Source organism: Orcinus orca, chromosome 1 (assembly GCF_937001465.1).
Source record: "Orcinus orca chromosome 1, mOrcOrc1.1, whole genome shotgun sequence".
In the NCBI taxonomy this organism is placed as follows: Eukaryota; Metazoa; Chordata; class Mammalia; order Artiodactyla; family Delphinidae; genus Orcinus; species Orcinus orca.
In genome coordinates, this window is record NC_064559.1 from 189864150 (window position 1) to 189883557 (window position 19408).

Here is a 19408-nt window from a genome sequence, read left to right on the forward strand (position 1 = left end):
TCATCCTGAGCGCAACCCAAGAAGCAGAGCTAGAGGGCCAGGCACAAGTCTCCAGGCGGGATGGACAGATGGACAGCTGGGCGGCAAGACGCAGCCAGAGGGACCCAGGCGGCCCCCAGACCAAGAGGCACAACCCACACCTGGGAGGACCGAGTGTGGCTGGCCCTTTTGCATGCAGACAGACAGCTGGACCAGGAGCTACAAACGGATGGTGCACATCAGGGAAACAAAAACACAAAGAGGGGGCGGAGACGGATGGCCAGATTCCAGACACCCAGTCAGAGAGTGGGGCTCAGACAGACAGAGAGACGGATGGGAGGCAGGCAGATAAGCAGGGAAGGCAGGAAGGCAGGCACACTGAGGGGCACATGGGGGGGGTGCCAGGTACCTTGAGTGGCTATGAAGTGGTTTGACCTGTGGTAACCCTGGAACAGGAGAAGAGGGTGTGGTAAGACCCCAGGGAGCAGCCCCTCACTTGCTCAGGCCCCCTCTGCCCTCCTCTCCCAGAAGCTGCACACACCCCCCAGGGAACTGCCCCACCCTCCTGACCAGGGTGACCCTGTCCTCCCAGTCCCCAAGTAAGGAAGGAAGTACAGCTCAGACACCAGTGTCTTAGGTTTAAACCCATCTCTGCTATGTGACCCGAGGGAGGACACAACTCCTTTATGGGCCTAGAGGGTCTCCCCATTCATAAACTGGGGATAATTATCCGCAATCTGCTCACAACCCGGCTGCTGTTTGAAGACAAATAAATAGCGGGGTGACCCTGCCCTGTTCCTAAAGCCCCAGAGACCCTAAGCAACCCCAGATCCTAGGCTGGGTCTTGTCAGCTATCCCAGGCCCCCTCAGGGCAACCAGAATGGGCAATGCCCCTCCCGACTACCCCAGTCACCCAGAGCTTGGGCGGCCAGATGGAGGCTTCAGGTTAGGAGCAAATGAGCACAGGAGCTGCTCATGGACTTCAGATAAAACGTGTTTTAAAATCTTTGAAATCAGTAATAAAAACAATAACAAATAATTAAAATAATTCTTTATTAAAATAATAATACATTTTTGAGGTCCTATTATGGTCACATACTGTGCTAAGCACTTTACCTACGTTATCTCCCACAAAAGAGAGGCCAAGAGCTGCTTCGTCCTCCATCCCCAGAGCCCTCAGGCAGAGAAGTGGAACCAGCCAGACTCCATCCCCACCCTGGGGCCTTAGCCACCCATGAGGCCCTGCGCACAGGAGACACCCAGGGGATCAATGTAGGCAACACGGGATAGGTAAGAAGTACTGCAAGGCCGGTGCAAGAGAAACAACAAAGCTCGGCCACTTGCCTCAAGTTCACACCCTCAATACAGCTCCCAGCAAATCCTCTGGCCCCGTGGGCTTCCCAGGCCCAAGGGGCCCTGGAGTCAGACTGCCAGAGTTCAAATCTCTGCTCTGCATAGCTCTTGCTAAGTATGTGCCCTTGGGCAAATCCCTTTACTTCTCTATGCCTGTATTTTCACATCTATAAAATGGGAATATTGGGCTTCCCCAGTGGCGCAGCGGTTGGGAGTCCACCTGCCGATGCAGGGGACACGGGTTCGTGCCCCGGTCCAGGAGGATCCCACATGCCGCGGAGCGGCTGGGCCCGTGAGCCATGGCCGCTGAGCCTGCGCGTCCGGAGCCTGTGCTCCGCAACGGGAGAGGCCACAACAGTGAGAGGCCCGCGTACCGCAAAAAATAAATAAATAAAATGGGAATATTTATAGCATTTACTTCCTTGGACTCTTGTGAGGAGTAAATAAAGTTACATATGCCAAGGGCTTGGCACCACGGCAAGCACTAAGCCAGTACTTAATCAATAACAGCCATTACTATTACTACTGCTTTAAAGGCCAACGAGTACCCCTGAAGATCTAAATGGTGTGAATGTCAAGAATTCCTGGAGATCTAAATGGTGTCAAGAATTGCTGGGCAGACAGTGGTTTACAACAGGGGTTAAGAATCTGAGTCTTGGGTCAAGTTGACCTGGGTCTCTGTTGCAACTCTACCAAGGAGCAGCTGTGTGATTCCAGGCACTAAGTGGGCTCTTCTCAGCCTTTACTGTGCACACGAATCTCCTGGAGATCTTGTTAAAAGGCAGATTCAGATTCAGAAGGTCTGGGGCAGGGCCCAGGATTGTGCATTTCCAAGCAGATCCCAGGTGGTGCCAAGGCTGGGCTTCAAAACACACTGTGAGTAGCCAGGCTCTCTAAGCCTCTGTTCTCCTCCGGAATATGAGGATAATAGCAAGACATGCACGTGTTGTGTACCTACACGTTCCCATGAAAATGACCAAAACATAGTCAACGTTACCAATAACGAAAAGCCTCCCAGAGTCATTCAGCCCTCACTACTGGAACCTCTCTGGGTCTAGCCTAATTCCCTCCTGCCATCTCCCCAGCCACTGCCTGTGCTTCAAGTCCTCAGGGGAGCTGCTGGGCATCTGGGGTCAGAGGGGTGCTGCCTCTGTGCTGCCCTCCACCCCCAGCCTTAGTCAAGCTGGGAACAAGCTACTCCACCTAAAACCGGTCTGCCTGAGAATCTCACGTGAGAGAGCCAGGGTCTCTTCTGATTCATCCATCTCTGTCCCTCCAGTGCCCAGCACACTGCCAGCGCCCAATTGCTAGTCAGTATACAGCAAACAACTGAACAAGGTTTTAGACAGATGGCCTTCAATACCTGCATATTAACTTTTGAATTGCATACATGTATTACACAATTATATCACACAGAGGACAGTGAAATGGAAAGTTTTAAATGATCAGATGTTAAAGGAAGATAAGGAGACACCTTGAGCACACCCACTTTAGAGACCAGGATTCGCGAGCAGAGGTCTTCACACTCCGGGCCATCAGCATGTCCTAGGGGCCTGCTCCCACCCCTCCCTGGCGCCTCTGAGTGGCAGACACCCACCCTTCCCTGGCGTCTCTGAGTGGGTGGAGCTGGGAGACTGACGACTTGCACGGTGGGCAAGACCCCAGGGCACCCCGATGCCCCCGAAGGGAGAGATCCAGGGTCTCGTGTGAGGGTGGAGGGCTCAGGATGGGTTTGAGCTGATCCAGAGCCGTGGGGCCATGAGTCAGCCACTCAACATTTCTAAGCCTCAGTTTTCTCGTCTGCCAAATGCAGGTCCCAACCTTGCAGAGTGTGGTAAGGACGGCATGATGTGCCTGGCACAGAGCAGGTGCTCAGCCAATGACACTCTTGTTAATGGACATTTGAAGATTAATTAAGCCAAGTCTCCTCGGCGCGTTTCATAACAGTCTGACAATAACTAAATGAGCAGTGTGTTTTGTGGAGATCGAGACGTAAAGTATTGATACAACGACCTATATTCATCACCTCCGAAGGGGGGCGCTAGGGCTGAGTACGTCCACTGCCTTCTGTGGGCCTAATATTCCACTTAAGTTTAGGAACTTTACAAATGAACTGTTTAAACAAACAGTTTAGGCAGAGGGTGTCTAGAAGCACATCTGGGACAACTGTCATCTCCAGCAGATGCGACAGCCGGGACCTTACACTTTATACATTAGGTATCTCCGTGCTGTCTGAAAGTCTAACGATGAATTGTATTTTTGCAATCATAAAAAAAGCAAGAAATATATTTGTAAAAGAAAAAAGGAGATAAAACAGACGAAGTACCCAAAAAAGAAAACAATCCCATCGGGCATCAACTATTACGAAAATAATATGTATTAAAAGACAAATCAGAGGATTGCTAGATGAATTGGGGTTTTTTTAATTCTTAAAAGGCCCAAACACAGCACAATTTTTGAAAATAAAATACCCATACTGCTCCCCCAAGATAAAACATTCAAATTAGGGCTACATTGAGGGCAAAGTAGCGAGGGTTGAGTTTCAAGCAAACTGATCACAAAGGGATTTGAACACCAGGGAAACTAGTATTAAGGGGACTGCCCAGGGCCATCCTTGCTTCCTGGAAGGCCCTGACCCCCAAGCAGCGGAAACGCGGTACCCAGGGCAGCTCCTCCCATTGCACCCCTCCCAGGCCTGCAAAAGGTGCGGCTAGTGAGGATTCATCAGCCATGGGGAGCCCGGGACAAGGGTGACAGAGGTGATAGCCGGTGAAGAACAGAGCCTGGGGAGGCACCTGGAGGCACCCCAACACTGCTGGCCCATCTCAGGGCAGAGGAGATGAAGGGAATGGTTTAAACAGGGATCGTGTCGAATCTTCAGCCCTGGGCGGTCCCTGAAGCGGACGGTTGGTGTTGGGTGCACGGGTGGAGGGGAAGGAGGACAGAGACAGAGAGAGAGACAGCCAGAGACTGTGAGAGCGTCTGAGACATAGCCAGTCGGACAGACAGGAGGAGGAGGAGATGGGGAGAGAGATACTTACTTCACGGTTTATCCGAATCTTAATGATTCCAGTGAGGGAACAGTACAAAGCAAAAGAGACAGATATTAGGCCAGAGGCAGATGGAGGTGGACGGAGCACAGGAGTGGCCAGAATGGGTGATGCCAGCAGGGGCGGCAGAGCAGAGATGCGAGGGCTGGGCAAGAGAGGGGGAGGGGCAGGTCCCTGCCGGGGCCCAAGGTGAAGCCGAGGAGGACCTTGAGGAGACCGAGGCAAGGCCCCTGTCACCAAAACTGCCCAAGTCTGAGAGGCGAGGCCAGGCCCGGCCCCACAGCCCAGCCAGGGGAGAGGATGGGAGGTGGGGGAGAAGGCAAGGAATTCTGGGAAATATGGGGTAGCGCATCTGGTCACCAGGAGGGAATGAAGACAAAGGAAAGGAAAGGTCACCTCCAGAGTCCCTGACTCCCCCGCTCCCAGATACCTGCCTCCTCCACCTCCAGCCGGTCATGCTGCTCCTACCTGGGCCACCCTTCCCTTCCCTCTCCAGCCACCCAGGGCCAGCACAAGCCCTCTGCTTCCATGCAGCCGGCCACAGCTAACCCTGGCACTACCACCACCTTGCTGTGTGACGCTGAGGAAGTCATTCCTCTTTTCTGGCCTGTGCTTTTCCGTCCAGTCTGAATTTATTTTACTTGCACGCTTATGTGTCCCCCCAGCTCGAATCTATATGTTCACGGGAAGCAGGGACTGTGTCTGCTTGCTCGCTGTTGTATCCCTGGTGCCCAGCACAATGCCTGGCACACAGTAGGTGCTCAAAACATAGCTGACAAGTGAATAAATGACTCTCTACCAAACTTGGCTCGCTGCAGGTCAGGGAGTCCGATCAGGGTCCGACTCCTGGGCCTGTCCTGTCTCACCCTCATCCACACTTGGGGAGCAGACTCATCACCTCTCCTTCACACTCAAGCTCAGGCCCCCTGGCTGCCTGCCCTGTCTCTGGCCCCTCCCTCTGGTTCAGCCCGAGCAGTTGCTGCTGTGGCTGGCAGGACAGTCTCATGGTTAGCAGCAAAGGCTTTGGAGACCCTGACAGGCTGAGATATGAATCCCTTCTTTACCACTCCCTAGCTGTGTGACCTGAGAAAAGTAGCTTCACCTCTCTGAGCCCCAGTTTCCTCACCTGTTAAGTGAGGCCACACAATGCTAACTACTGCATAGGGTGGTTGCAGGGATTATATGAAGTTAATTATTTGGTATAAAGTGCTTAGCACAGTGCTTGGCACACAGTACATGGTCAATAAACCTGAGTTATTATTCTTACAGTACCACTCTGATCATGGGTAAACACTTTTAATGACTCCCTGGTGCCCCTAGGGAAAAGGCCAAATTCCTCACCTTGCCATTCGTGGCCTTCAGCGCAGCCCCTGTCCGCCTTCAGCCTCGCTGTGTATCACCAGAATCCCACCCCCAGGCTCTTGGCCCCTCACCAAGAGGGGATCCTTCCTCATATCTAGGCCTAGCTGTCTGCCCTCTTCCCTCCATGCTGCCTCACTGACACTCCCCTCCACCATCCCCATCCCCCATCTCTCAGGCCAACTCTGGCCTGCAGGAAGCCCTCCCGACAGCTGCCGCCCACCCTCTCCTCCCCTCGGCTGAGCTCCGTGGCACTGACTGCAGGAGGTGGGGGCACTCAGAACCCAGCCACACGAACCCCCGTTTGTTCCCTGACAGGTCCCGCCCTGCCTGGACCGTGAGCCTGGAGCGGGCAGGGCCGGTCAGCAGAGGTGACGGGGCGAGGCACTCACGTCTATGTAGTTGGCATTAATGTAGTCGGCATCAGGGTCTCCCAGCATCGGGTGCAGCTTCACTCGGTGCCGATCATCTGGAAACACAGAGCAGGTGGCCATGGGGTGGGCAGGGGCTGAACGGGGGAGCCCAGAGCTGAGGCAGTGGGGGAAGCTTCCTGGAGGCCGGAGGTGGGGCACAGGCAGGTCAGCCAGGGAACCTAGAGGCTCAGGACCAACGAGCAGGCCCTTGGTACTGCTGGAGGCAGGGCAGGCCAGTGGTTAGTGTCTGCACTGCAGCATCAAGAAGGCCTGAGGTCCTGTGCTGCTCACACAAGTGTATGAGCTGTGTGACCTTGGGCAGGGGGCTTAACCTCCCAAGCCTCGGTTTCCTTATCTGTAAAGTGGGGGTTCTACCACATCCACTTCACAGGGTTACTGAGAGGACGAAGTGAGGTAACAAGTGTGACGCTCAGCACACAGCTTGGCATGAGACAGGCCCTCACTAAACGGCTCACGCTTCTGTTCTGCTGCTTCCTGTTCCATCCCACCCACGGCCCCAGACCCCAGGCCCTCCCCCAGGACTCACAGGCAGGCATGGGCTCCTGCCGGCCACCCTTGACCTTGTCCTTCTTCTTTGTAGCATCCCAGCCTTCAAAAAAGCTCTGCCAGAAGGGAAAGTGGTAGTTAGTGAGGGAGGGAAGCCCCTCTCTCATAAGAGCCCTATCCCCTCAAGAGGATGGGAGTGGGACCACGACAAGGGCCAGGGTCAGGGTTAAACTTGGGGCCTGAAATAAAGTCACTGTAAATTCCTTTGTAAGTGAGGGACTAAGTTCAATACCAAGCTGTGTAGGGGGAAGAGAGAAAAGAGGGGAAAAGAGGGTTAGAGTTCAGAGACATTTTAGAATGAGGGTCAGGTTTAGGGCAAATCCAGGTTTGAGCTGGGAAGAAGGTAAAGGTGAGGGTCAAATGAAGTCCAGATGGAGGTAGGATGGGATTCAAGTCAGAGTCCAAACAGAGCTTAGGATGAGAGTCAGGGTCAAAGTTAGACTGGGATTTAGGTTGGAGGTCAGGGTCAGTGTTGGTGGTCAGGTTCATATCAGGAATAGAATAAGGATCCCGGCAGGGTCCAGATGGAGACTGAGATAAGATTCAAGATCAGTTTTCAAGTCAGGGTTAGGATGAGAGTTAGAAACCAGGTCAGTCTGAGGTTAGGATCAAGGTCAAGGTCAAAACATTAGGTTGAATTTGGGGACTGTCAGAGCATGGGTCCATCCAGGGCTGGGCTGTGGGCTGCCAGGGTCCACAGGGAGGAGCAACCAGGCAAGGCCCTGGCGAGGGGTCCTGGCTGGACTGGGGCCGTGCACCTCATACTCCTGCTTGAAGCCGTAGCCCTCGGCCGTCTTCATCTGGTTGATGTGCTGCAAGAGGTCGGCCACACGCACCGCGGGATGCAGCTGCCCCGTGTGGTACGGGGAGCCCTTCCGGCCACACGGACGCCGCGGTGAGCCCCCCAGGAGGCTGCTGGCCTCAGTGACCCCACCACTGCGCTGGTCTCCTGTAGTCAGAGAAAGGGAAAGGGGTTTCTGATACACACGGGCCCCAGCCTGGGGAACCCCAGATGGACTCAGGGGGCCGAGGGAGGGAAGGGAGCACGGCCAGCATGGAGGACGCCTGGGCTGTTTGCTGGAGCCAAGCAGCTGGCTGGGCCCACCCTGTGTGACCCTGGGTGGCCCCTTCCCTGCTGCATCTCAGTTTTCCCATCTGTAAACTGAGGGGATTGGTTCATATGAACTCGCAGGGCCCTTCTGGTTTGGCCCTGCCTGCTGTGATCCCGTGGTCCCCTCACCCTCCTGGGCTCCCCTGCAGGGCCCACCCCTCTGTGACTTCACGTGCTGCCTGCAGGGGGAAGTGCTCAGCAGAGCCCATGACATCCCTCCTTCCTTCCCCTCTTCCAGGGAACAATCTGGAACATTGACAACTCCCAGCAATTACCCCCATTCAAAGACAAGCAAGTCCCAAAACTAGCTGCTGCTGCCACCCCTTCTGCAGATTAACGGGAAGCACCTGAATAGAGGCGTTTCTCCTGCATAAGCATTTCCATTGTCAGCCTGTGCGTAGGCTCAGCCAGTGGGGAAGAGGCGGAGAGGTTCACAGTGTTCCACGTGCCCCAGGAAACTATCCTCTCCCTCCAGACCACCCACTTCCTGGCTCTCCTGGTCAGCATCCCCAAGGACATCCCACCCTGGTCCTTAGATCAGGTCCTGGGATTGAGAAAACAGTCCTGCCCAGCCACACCCACCTTCCAACACTCACTCCCACACACTCATTCCCTTCTCCTGGCCTGGGAGAGGTGCAGGGGCTCATTCTCCGCGTGTCTCACCGCTGATCTCTGCCCAGCAGGGCCTAGATGCCAGCCCTGTCCCTGCCCTGTGCCTTCACACATGCTTTTCCTCTGCTTCAAACACTCCCCCCTTTATGCCTGGTGAACTCATATTCATCCTTCAGGTCTCAGCTAAAATGACCCTCCTTGGGGAGCCTTCTCTGGCTGGTGCCTGGCCTCTAATTCCTAGTCATGACTAACAGACAGAATGAATGCAGCACCGGGACGGACACCACCACCCCCCTCCTCTGTGCAGCTCCACTTCCCCGAAGTCCAATCTCTGCCTCTTCAAATAAGGGAGACTGCAGGCCCAGCTTGGGTTCCCCTTCCTGTGCTGAGGTTTGAAAACTACCTCCAAGTAGAAAGGTGATGCCAGGCAAGGCTCACCTCGTGTGTTTCTCTTCTCTCGGGAATCACAGTCATGAGGTGCCTGGTACCCGATGTCTGAAAACAACTGTTTCACGTATTTTATCCAGATTTCTAGCTGCTTACAGCTGGAGGGCAAGTCATGTGCCAGTTACACATTCGTGGTCCAATGCGCCAAACCCTTAGTTTTTCAGATAGGGAAACTGAGACCCAAAGAGGAGAGATTTGCCTAATGTAGTGGTTGTCCAGGTGTGTTCCAGAAAATACTGGTTGTGCCAGATGACTCAACGGTATTCCATTATAAAGAAGAGAAGGAGGATGAGGAGGGGTTCTACGTTTTAAAGGAGTCTGTGAAATTGTTTTAAACAAAAATAAGTAGGTGTTTTTTTCCCTGTTAAACCTCTCAGGGCTTCCAACAAGTTAGTGTGTATTTTAAATCTCCAAGAGATGGAGGAAAACAGCAATGTTTCACCTCCCTCTTTCACCACGGAAAGCTTGTTTCATGAAACATCCTCAGGGGAACACAGTGTAATATGGTGATTAAGAGACACGCTCTGAAGTCAGACAGGCCTCAGATCAAATCCCAACTCTGCATGTGACCTTGGGGATATTAATTACTCTCCAGAAATTTCCCTTTTCATATGACAAATGAAGATTAAAACTGTTACTCTCCAAGATGATGATGTAAATATTCAATAAGATAATGTGTATGAAACACCCAGCCCAGTGCCTGGCACATGGGCACCTGCAGATGGCGCTGTTGACATGATCAGGAGCTTCCAGGAAAGGCAGGAACCTCTGGAGTCCCAGAAAGCCAGGGCAGCTGTTTGACAAGAGGTGGTCTTTCTGTCTTGGTCCTTCTCCACCCTAGGATCTTGGTCCAGGACCTGACAATCCTAAAGACCATCTACCACAAACACACAAGACAAGCACAAAGGTTTCAAGAAAAGAAGATTTCTGCTGGCTCAAAGAACTCAGAGACGAAGGGGTCCTAAGTGTTCTTCGTGGAAACCATGCCAACGGCTCCATAGAGAGCTCTCTGGCTGCAGAATCCAACAGCTCATCCCAGAGATCTTGAAGGCTTGGAAGCCCTGATACAGCCTCACAAGTAGGCATGGAACCATCTTGCAATGGGTGAAGACAAGCAAAAAATCCCACTTGCTTGGGGTCCAGACAGGAAGCCAGAAGCAAAGCTGGGCGGCTTCCAGCTGAGCCCGAGAGCAACACAAGATGTTCTACAAATAAGAGCACCCGAAGACAAAGGACGATGAACAATGATGCTGCCAAGAAGACCCTCCATTTCCTGGGGCCCAGAGAAGACAGGTCCTTGCTCTTCTCACCCATGAATTACCATGGGATTTCACTCACGCTCACACACACACACACACAAACACACACACACACCGCTCCCCCCACCCCACCTCTCCCATACACACACATACCCCGAGAACCAGCTTGCCCACAGCTGGAAGCTCCTGAAAGGGAGGAAGAGAGGCAGGAAGGTAAGAGCCAGTTATCAGCTTCAAGGTCACCACTCAGGGGCTCTCCCAGGCTCTCTCCAGCTCCATTATGATTGTCGGACAATTTGGGGGAGTAACCACTGGACAGTTGATGTTTTGCGGCGAGGGCTGAGGCCCAGAGGAAAGAACACTGGGTGTGCAGTCGGAGAAACCTGAATTTGAATTCTGACTCAAGCCGCTTGACCTCTCTGGACCTCAGTTTCCTCATTTGAAAATGGAGATCCTCAGACTTTCCTCAAAGATGGGCACTTTCCCCGATTCCCATCCACCCTCAGATGAAGACAGGCCACCGGTTATACAATCTAGCAGCATATTATATTTTTCCTTCACTATCTGCAATTAGCAAATAACTTTAAAGAAACACAGTCTGTAATAATAGCTAACAATATCTAACATACCGAGTGCTTTCATATGCCTAGCATGATTCTTAAGTCATTCAATCCTTAGAATATCCCTATGAAGTAGGTGCTATTGTTATCCCCCCTATTAAACAAGGAAACTGAGGCCCAGAAGGGTTAAGTTACCTGCTCCTTAAGTGGAAGCATCAGGATTCAAACCCAGGCCCAACTGACTCTGGGATCCTGTTGTCTTTCTCTGTTTTCCTCTCCCTGATAAAGGGGCATTTGTGGTGTCAAATAAGGGGCACTTATTTGACGAACCATTTGGCCGGAACCCACTGGTTCCCACACAGGTCAAGAGCTCCGGATGGACAGGGCCCAGAGGGTTTGAGGGTTTTCATAGGCAAGATCAGAGTCGAAGGGGGCACGTTCCAACATCTTGGGAACACCCCAGCTCAACATTTACTCAGCATGGGAAGCCCCTATTTAAAACTTCCATATTGAGGATACATCAAAATCAACATGGCTTTCTGTTCTAAACCACAAAACTCTGGCCGCCACTGTTTGGAAAGAAAAGAAGGACGTGGCGGCTAGACCAGCATGGGGCATAAAGAAAGAGAGAGAAGCCTTGAGACTGAGCTCCAGTCTCCTGAATACACCTTGAGCTTCCCAGCCGTCACACCTTCCCCTTGTCCTGCATCCTGCCTTCAGGGGCCCCGCCCTCCTCACCATCAGTCAAATCTTACCCATCTCAGCCGAACCCTGACCTCCCCTGCCCAAAGGTGTATCTTCTCAAGACTATGGCAGCACTCACTGTCCCCACTACCCCCTGGCAATTAGCCTAGTGTGGACTTCCCTGGGTCAATCTCATCTCCCCAACTAGTCAGTGAGTTCCTTGGGAGCAGAACCCGTGTTTCCTGGCTCACTGCATCTCTCCGTAAGACTCAGCAGCAAGGCATGTGCCCACACCACCTTCACCTCCCACTCCCCCCAGCACCCACTTGAGTTTTCAGCCCAAGCACACCTCTCCACGTCGTCCTCTGTGCCCGCCTCCATGCATTTACACATGCTGTTCTTCACGCACATTTGCCTTTTCCTTCCCATCTCTGCCGGTCCAAATCCCACCCGGTCCTCTATGCCCAGCATGATACAGCAGAAACAGCAATTTGCAATTCAGAAAGAGCTGAATTTAAATCCTGACTCTGCCACCTTCTGCTTGATCTGGACAAGTGATTCTCCTCTCTGGGTCTCTGTTTCCTCATTTGTAAGATGAAGGGTTGATAACAGCTACTACTGTGTGTGTAAATTTAATGAGGGAGGTCACAAAGAGAACGTGATGCATAAATGCATGTCAATGAATTTGAAAACATAAATGAAATGGACACATTCCTAGACAACTATAACTTACTAAAAGTGTCTTGAAAAAAACAGAAAGCTTAAATAGTCCTTTACCCCTTTAAATAGATTGAATTAAAAGTTTAAAATGTTTCCATAAAGAAAACAAACAAAAAAAAAGATTAATTCACAGGTGAATTCCACCAAACTTTCAAGGAGTCAATTACTCCAATCTCCCATGATAAGGAAAAAAGAGAAGAGCCCTCAATGCTTTTTTTTTTTTTCTCGGTACGCGGGCCTCCCACCGTTGCGGCCTCTCCCACTGCGGAGCACAGGCTCCGGACGCGCAGGCCCCAGACGCGCAGGCCCAGCAGCCACGACCCACGGGCCCAGCCACCCCGCGGCACGTGGGATCCTCCCGGACCGGGGCACGAACCCACGTCCCCTGCATCGGCAGGCAGACTCCCAACCACTGCACCACCAGGGAAGCCCTCAATGCATTTTATAAGACAAACAGAATCTTGATACCAGAAACCAGACAAAGACAGTATAAAAAAAGAAAAATTATAGGCCAATCCCATTCAGAAATACAACTTTAGAATCTTGAACAGTATTATAATTATACTGAATCCAATAATTCATTAAAAAAATTATGCATGATGACCAAGTTGAATTTACCCCAGGAATTGAAGGTTATTTTAACATTAGAAAATCTAAAAATGTCACTCACCTCACTAACAAACTAAAGGAAAAAAATATGGCATCATAGTAAATCCAGAAAAAAAAGCATTTGCTAAGTTTAATGCCCATTTAAAATAAAATCTCTTAGCGAACTAAAAACTGAAAGAAATTTTGTTAATCTGATAAGGCATTTCCTCCAAAAACCTATGGCAAACTTCATTCTCGCTGTTTTAATGTTAGAAGCATTTCTTTTAAAACCAGGAAAACAAGACAATGATTTCTGCTATAACCACTTCCGTTTGAGGTTCCAGCCAGTGCCATGCAGAAAGATAAGGAAAAAAAGGATAAGAAACGAGAAATAAGAAACAGAACTGTCAATATTCACAGATCCTTTGTACTCAGGAAATCTGAATGATTCTACAGACAAATTAGAATTAATCAGAAAGTTTAGACCCTGAATAGCCAAAGAAATTTGAGAAAGAAGAACAAAGCTGGAGGTATCAAGCACCCTGACTTCAAACTATACTACAAAGCTACAGTAATCAAAACAGTATGGTACTGGCACAAAAGCAGACATATAGCTCAATGGAACAGAATAGAGAGTCCAGAAATAAACCTACATACATATGGTTTATTAATCTATGACAAAGAGGCAAGAATATACAATGGGGAAAAGACAGTCTCTTCAACAAGTGGTACTGGGAAAACTGGACAACTACAAGTAAAATAATGAAACTAGACCATTTTCTCATACCATATTTAAAAATAAACTCAAAATGCCTTAAAGACTTAGGCATTTTTCCAAAGAAGACATGCAGATGGCCAACAGGCACATGAAAAGATGTTCAACATCACTCATCATCAGGGAAATACAAATCAAAACCACAGTGAGATATCATCTCACACCCATCAGGATGGCCATCCTCAAAAAGGCAAGAAATAACAAATGTTGGTGAGGATGTGGAGAAAAGGGAAGCCTCGTGCACTGTTGGTAGGAATGTAAATTGGTGTAGTCACTATAGAAAACAGTGCAGAGGTTCTGCAAAAACTTTAAAATAGAACTACCGTATGACCCAACAATTCCACTTCTGAATATTTACCCAAAGAAAATGAAAACACTAGTTCAAAAAGAGATATGCACCTCAATGTTCTTTGCAGCACTATTTATAATAGCCAAGATATGGAAGCAACCTAAGTGTCCAATGACAGATGAATAGGTAAAGAAGATATGGTGTATATACATATATATATATATATATATATATATATATATATATATATACACACACAATGGAATATTACTCAGCCATAAAAAAGAATGAAATCTTGCCATTTGTGACAACATGGATGGACCTGGAGGGTATTATGCTTAGTGAAATAAATCAGACAGAGAAAGACAAATATTGTATGTTTTCACTTATGTGTAGAATCTAAAAAGCCAAACAAATAGACAAATATAACAAAACAGAAACAGACTCACAGATATGGAGAACAAATTAGTGGCTGCCCGAGGGGAGATGGGTGGGAGGATGGGCAAAACAGATGAAGAGGATTAAGAGGTACAAGCTATCAGTGATAAAATAAAGTAGTCACAGGGATATAATATACAGCACAGGGAATATAGTCAATAATATTGTAATAACTTTGTATGGTGTATAATCTATAAAAATATCAAATCACTATATTATATACCTGAAACTAAACCAACTATACTTCAATAAAAAAAAGAGTTTATCAAGGTGTATGTTTATAAGATCAACATCTATACATATAAAAATCAACTGCATTTCTCTATATGACCAATACTTAGAAACATGATATTCTAAAAATGTATCAATACCATTTATGCTGGGAAAACTGGACATCCATATGCAAAAGAATGAAGTTGGACCCTTATCTAACACCATACACAAAACTTAACTCAAAAAAGACTAAAGACCTAAATGTAAGACCCAAAACTATAAAACTCTTAGAAGAAAACATAGGGCAAACGTTTCATGACATCAGATTTGGCAAGGATTTCTGGGCTATGACACCAAAGGCATAAGCAACAAAAGAGGAAAAAAGACAAAATGGACTACAAAAAAACGTAAACATTTGTTCATCAAAAAACACTATCTGCAGAGTAAAAAGGCAACCCACACTATGAGATAAAGTATTTGTAAATTGTTCATCTGATAAGGATTAATATCCAGAATATATACAGAAATCCTAAAACTCAACAACAAAAGGACAAACAACCCAATTCAAAAATTCTCCAGATAAAATACACAAATGGCCAATAAACACATGAAAAGATGCGCAACATCACATCATTCAGCATTAGGGAAATGCAAATCAGAACTATGAGATACCATCTCACATCCATTACGATGGCTGCTATAAAAAAAACTGTCTTGAACAGAAAACAAGTGCTGGCAAGGATGTGGGGAAACCTGGAACCCTTGTACACTATTGGTGGGAATGTAAAATGGTGCATCCACTGTGGAAAGCAGTATGGCAGTTCCTCGAAAAATTAAAAATAGAACTACTATACGATCCAGCAATTCCATTTCTGGGTATATACCCAAAAGTATTGAAAGCAGGGCCCCAAAGAGATATTTGTATACACCCATGTTCATAGTAGCATTATTCACAAGAGCTAAAACATGGAAGCAACCCAAGTGTCCATCAACAGACAAACGGATAAGAAAAGTATGTGTATACATACAATGAAATATTATTCAGCCTTAAAAAGAAAGGCAACTCTGGGAATTCCCCGGCGGTCCAGTGGTTAGGACTCTGTGCTTCCACTGCAGGGGGTACGGATTCGATCCCTGGTTGGGTGACTAAAGATCCCACATGCTGTGCGGCGTGGCCCCCAATTTTTTTTTAATAAATAAATAAAATATTTTGTAAAAAGCAGTTTTAAAAAACACTTAAGAAAACAAAGTCAATTCTGAAAGATGCTACGACATGGATGAACCTTGAGTACATTATGCTAATGGAAATAAGCCAGTCCCTAAAGACAAGTACCGTATGATTCCACTTGATATGAGATAGAGTAATCAAAGTCATAGAGACAGAAAGTAGAATGGCGGTTGCCAGGGGCTGAGAAGGTAGGGAAAGGGGCGTTTAATGGATACAGAGTTTCAGTTTTACACAATGAAAACTGATCCAAAGAGTCAAAGCAAATTCATCCAACAAGGTTTTCCAAGGAACTTGCGAAGATGATTCTAAAATCTGTAAGAAAGAGAATGAGCGCAAATAGAGCCAAGACACCCTTGATGAAGAACTAAGTTGGGAGGGCTTGACGTGTCAAAAATCAAGACCTAGATAGCTAGTTTGCTATTGGTACAGGAATCACCAAACGGGCCGATGAAAGAGAATAGGGAGCCAAAACACAATGCGTATATGTATGGGAATGTGACATATGATAAGGGTGGCACTGCAAATCAGTGGTGAAAATATGAACCATAATACCCCATTCTGGGACCGTTGGTTTTCCCTATAGGAAAAATAAAATCCTTAATTCATATCACATACAAAAATTAACTACAGATGGATAAAGATTTAAATGTGAAATGCAAAATAGTAAAAGTTTTAGAAAAAAGTAAAAAATATCTTACGACCTTACATAAGGAAGAATTCTTTAAGCAAGCACAAAAAATAGAAATCAAAAAGGAAAAGATTGATGAACTTGACTGAATTGAAATAAAAATCTGTTCATCCAAAGATACTATAAATAACCTGCAAAGATGAGCCACAAATTGGGAGAAGATATTTGCAATTCATAAGGGACAAATGAGTCTCATCCCAAATATATAAAGAACTCCTAAAAACCACTAAGATAGCAACAGAAAACCGAACAGAAAATTAGGTAAAAGACATGAACAGGCATTTTATGGAAGAAGAAACCTGAATGGCCAATGATGATTTGCAAATATATTCAACCTCGCTAGTAATCAGAGAAATGTAAATTAAGACTATAGAGAATTACCATCTTATACAAACTAGTTTGACAAAAGTGAAGAAGCCTGGCAAATTTTGATCTTGATGTGGAGCAATGGAAACTTACACCCTGCTGCTCGGAGTGAACACAGGCAAAGACACTTTGGAAAACAATTTGACGCTGTTTTATAAAGCAGCACAAGTACATACTTTATAATCCAGCAGTTCTACTTCCAGAATCTGCTGTGCAGGTGCATCTGGAGATCCATTTAAGAATGTTCACAGCAGCCTCGTTTGTAATAACAAGAAAACTAGGAACAAATCAAATGCCTATGGATGCCAGAATGAAGAAATAAATTGTGATATATTCATACAGTGGAAAGCTATACATCAGAGAAAATAAATGAACTACAGCAAAACTTCCACCTGGGTAAATACTGGAAACATGGTGTTGTGTTGAAAAATAGAGAGCAATTTCATTTCTATCAAGCTCGAAAACGAGCAAAATTATATAATGCACTGTTTGGGGACACATGCACATATGGTAAAATTACTCCCCAAAAGGCAAGAAAGTTATAAACATAAATTTCAGGGGAATATTTACACGTAAGAGGGAGGTAGGGGATATGGAAGGGGCACCCAGATGACGTTCAAATTCACCAGCGGGGTTCACCGGTGTTTGGTGTATTATTATGACTTTATGATTTTCATAAATGTTATTTTTTGTCCAAATCAGCACTAAGTAGAATAAAAAGACATGTGATGAAGCAATTTATGACGAGTTCCTAGCATATACAGCTGACTCACTATACTCTCCCTGCAGGCCAGGTACAGCACTAAATGATGTGCACACATTCTCTTATTTAGTCTTCCAGCAGCCCTACCAGCAGAGATTATCTTTACCCTCATTTTATACATGAGGAAGCAGACATCCAGAGAGATTAAGCCACTTGCCCCAGGTCATGCACCTAAGGGGATCTGAGATGCAAAGTGAGGTCTGACTCCCAAGCACTTCCTCTCACACAGCAGGAAAGAGACTGTTCTGATCCCACAGCAGCGCTCCCTCCTCTGAGTCCCCAGAACTCTTCCCACAATTAACTTGTGAACTCGCACTCCTCTTGGATGAATCTGTGTCTAAGTCCTCAATTTTCTTAAAGCTCCTCCAGTACAAAGATAATACCTGTGCCTTCTCTGTGTTCCCAGGGCCAGTGCTGGTACCCAGCAGGATGCTTAGTACTGTTGGTTCGGGGTGTTACAGAATCATCTGATGTGGGGCTCTGGGCTGTTGGCTCAGAAGTCTGGGGGAGGAGTGCCTGGGGGCCACGGGGAAGGGCCGGGCACTCACCCCGGGGGCTGTAGCCATGGCCGTCCATGAAGGAGAGGCCCAGCCGCTCATCCTCCTGCAAGGTGCTCTGGTCCGTGAAGCTCCGGTCCACGGCACTCATCATGTGGGTCTTCTCCTGGCGGTAGTTGACCGTGGCCTTGGTCATGTTCACTGGCTTCCTGCAGAGGAAGGTTGATGGGAGACATGGGTGCTCAGCTGGGCAGGACAGCAGCCAGAGGTGGATGGGGAAGTCTGGCAGTCAGGGGGCCTTGAGGCCAGGAGCCAGTCTAGAAGCATCTCTGGATGCTGAGGGGGCTCTGCCTCCATCCTTTGCCCACCAGACCCGGTGAGCTGCTGCCTCCCCCAAGAGGGCCTGGGCAGGGTCCCTGTCCTGGGGACCTTTGCTGACAGCAAGGGATGGAACACCAGCGGCCTCAGGCTGGGATCTGCCTCCTAACTCTCACTGGCCCCGAGGGCTCGGGAAAGGGGAGGAAAGTCACTCCGGGTGACTATTCTGGTGTCACGGCAGACAGTCACTGCACCCCAAACAAGGGAGACGCCTGTCCCAGCTCCAGCCCCAGCAAGGCCCGTAGGTAACCTTCCTTCCTCCGTCCTCACCACACAGCTGCCCTGGGAACTCTTCCTCCTGCAGTGGGGTTGGACTACACTCCTTCATGGCAGAGTCTCGCTAGTACTCGGTCAGTCTCATAAGTTTTCACTGGGCACAGAATGACTCCAACCATGACTTCTTCTTACCCCCCAGAACCCCCAGGATGGTTGCACCACAGGCCACACCAGACTTGTAAAGAAATCCACGCAGGGTCCCTATTCCCGTCACTGCCCACCAGTCCATCCAGCCACCAGCAGCAGCAGAGAGAGAAGGCGAGAGGCCCCGGCCCCTCCCGAGAGGGCAGAGCTTCTGGAGAGCCCCTGGGCAGGGGCCACACAGCCCAGGCCTGCAGCCCAGCTTTACAGATGAGGATGGCCATTTGTGACCCCAGGGAACTCGGAGGAAAGTGGGAGGGAGGACGGGGTGGGGAGGCAAGGGCCACAGCTCCAAGACCGAGGGGCTGCGCAGCGGGCAAAGGGAAAGGACTTGGGACCTGCGCTGAGACTGGAGAAGAGCCAGGGCCCAATCACAGGGAAGGCTCGGGACGAGAGAGCCGTTCACCTCTAGGCCCTACAGAGTGCAGGGTGTGGGGCAGACCTGAGAGAGGACTTCCGGGTCACGCGGGCTCAGGGACACTGGTCATCCATGGAGATGAAGAGGCCAGTGCAGGGATTCCCCCAGACAAACAGGCAAACTCCACTCAGCCCCTCCTGGCTCAAGAGCCGCCTGGGGCCCAAGGGGGACAGGATGACCTCTGGGTGCCCCTCCTGCCAGGACCTCGACGTCCTTCCTGTGCTAAGATGGCTCTG

General features: G+C 48.8%; 1 protein-coding gene across 6 annotated transcripts in view; it reads right to left on the reverse strand.

Moving 5' to 3' along the window:
- The window catches only part of PTPRU (protein tyrosine phosphatase receptor type U), an 83671-nt gene that overhangs the window by 13437 nt on the left and 50826 nt on the right, over window positions 1-19408 (reverse strand). For 4 of the 6 annotated variants that reach the window (XM_004266564.4, XM_049712186.1, XM_004266562.4 and 1 more), the window contains 5 exons: window positions 18011-18168; window positions 7480-7670; window positions 6702-6777; window positions 6134-6210; window positions 389-425 (listed from right to left, as the gene is read on the reverse strand). In XM_004266564.4, coding sequence (XP_004266612.1) covers window positions 389-425; window positions 6134-6210; window positions 6702-6777; window positions 7480-7670; window positions 18011-18168 — 539 coding nt within the window. Of the gene's footprint in view, window positions 1-388; window positions 426-4373; window positions 4392-6133; window positions 6211-6701; window positions 6778-7479; window positions 7671-18010; window positions 18169-19408 lie in introns of all 6 variants that reach the window. The other 2 variants (XM_049712191.1, XM_033422355.2) reach the window with 1 other exon arrangement.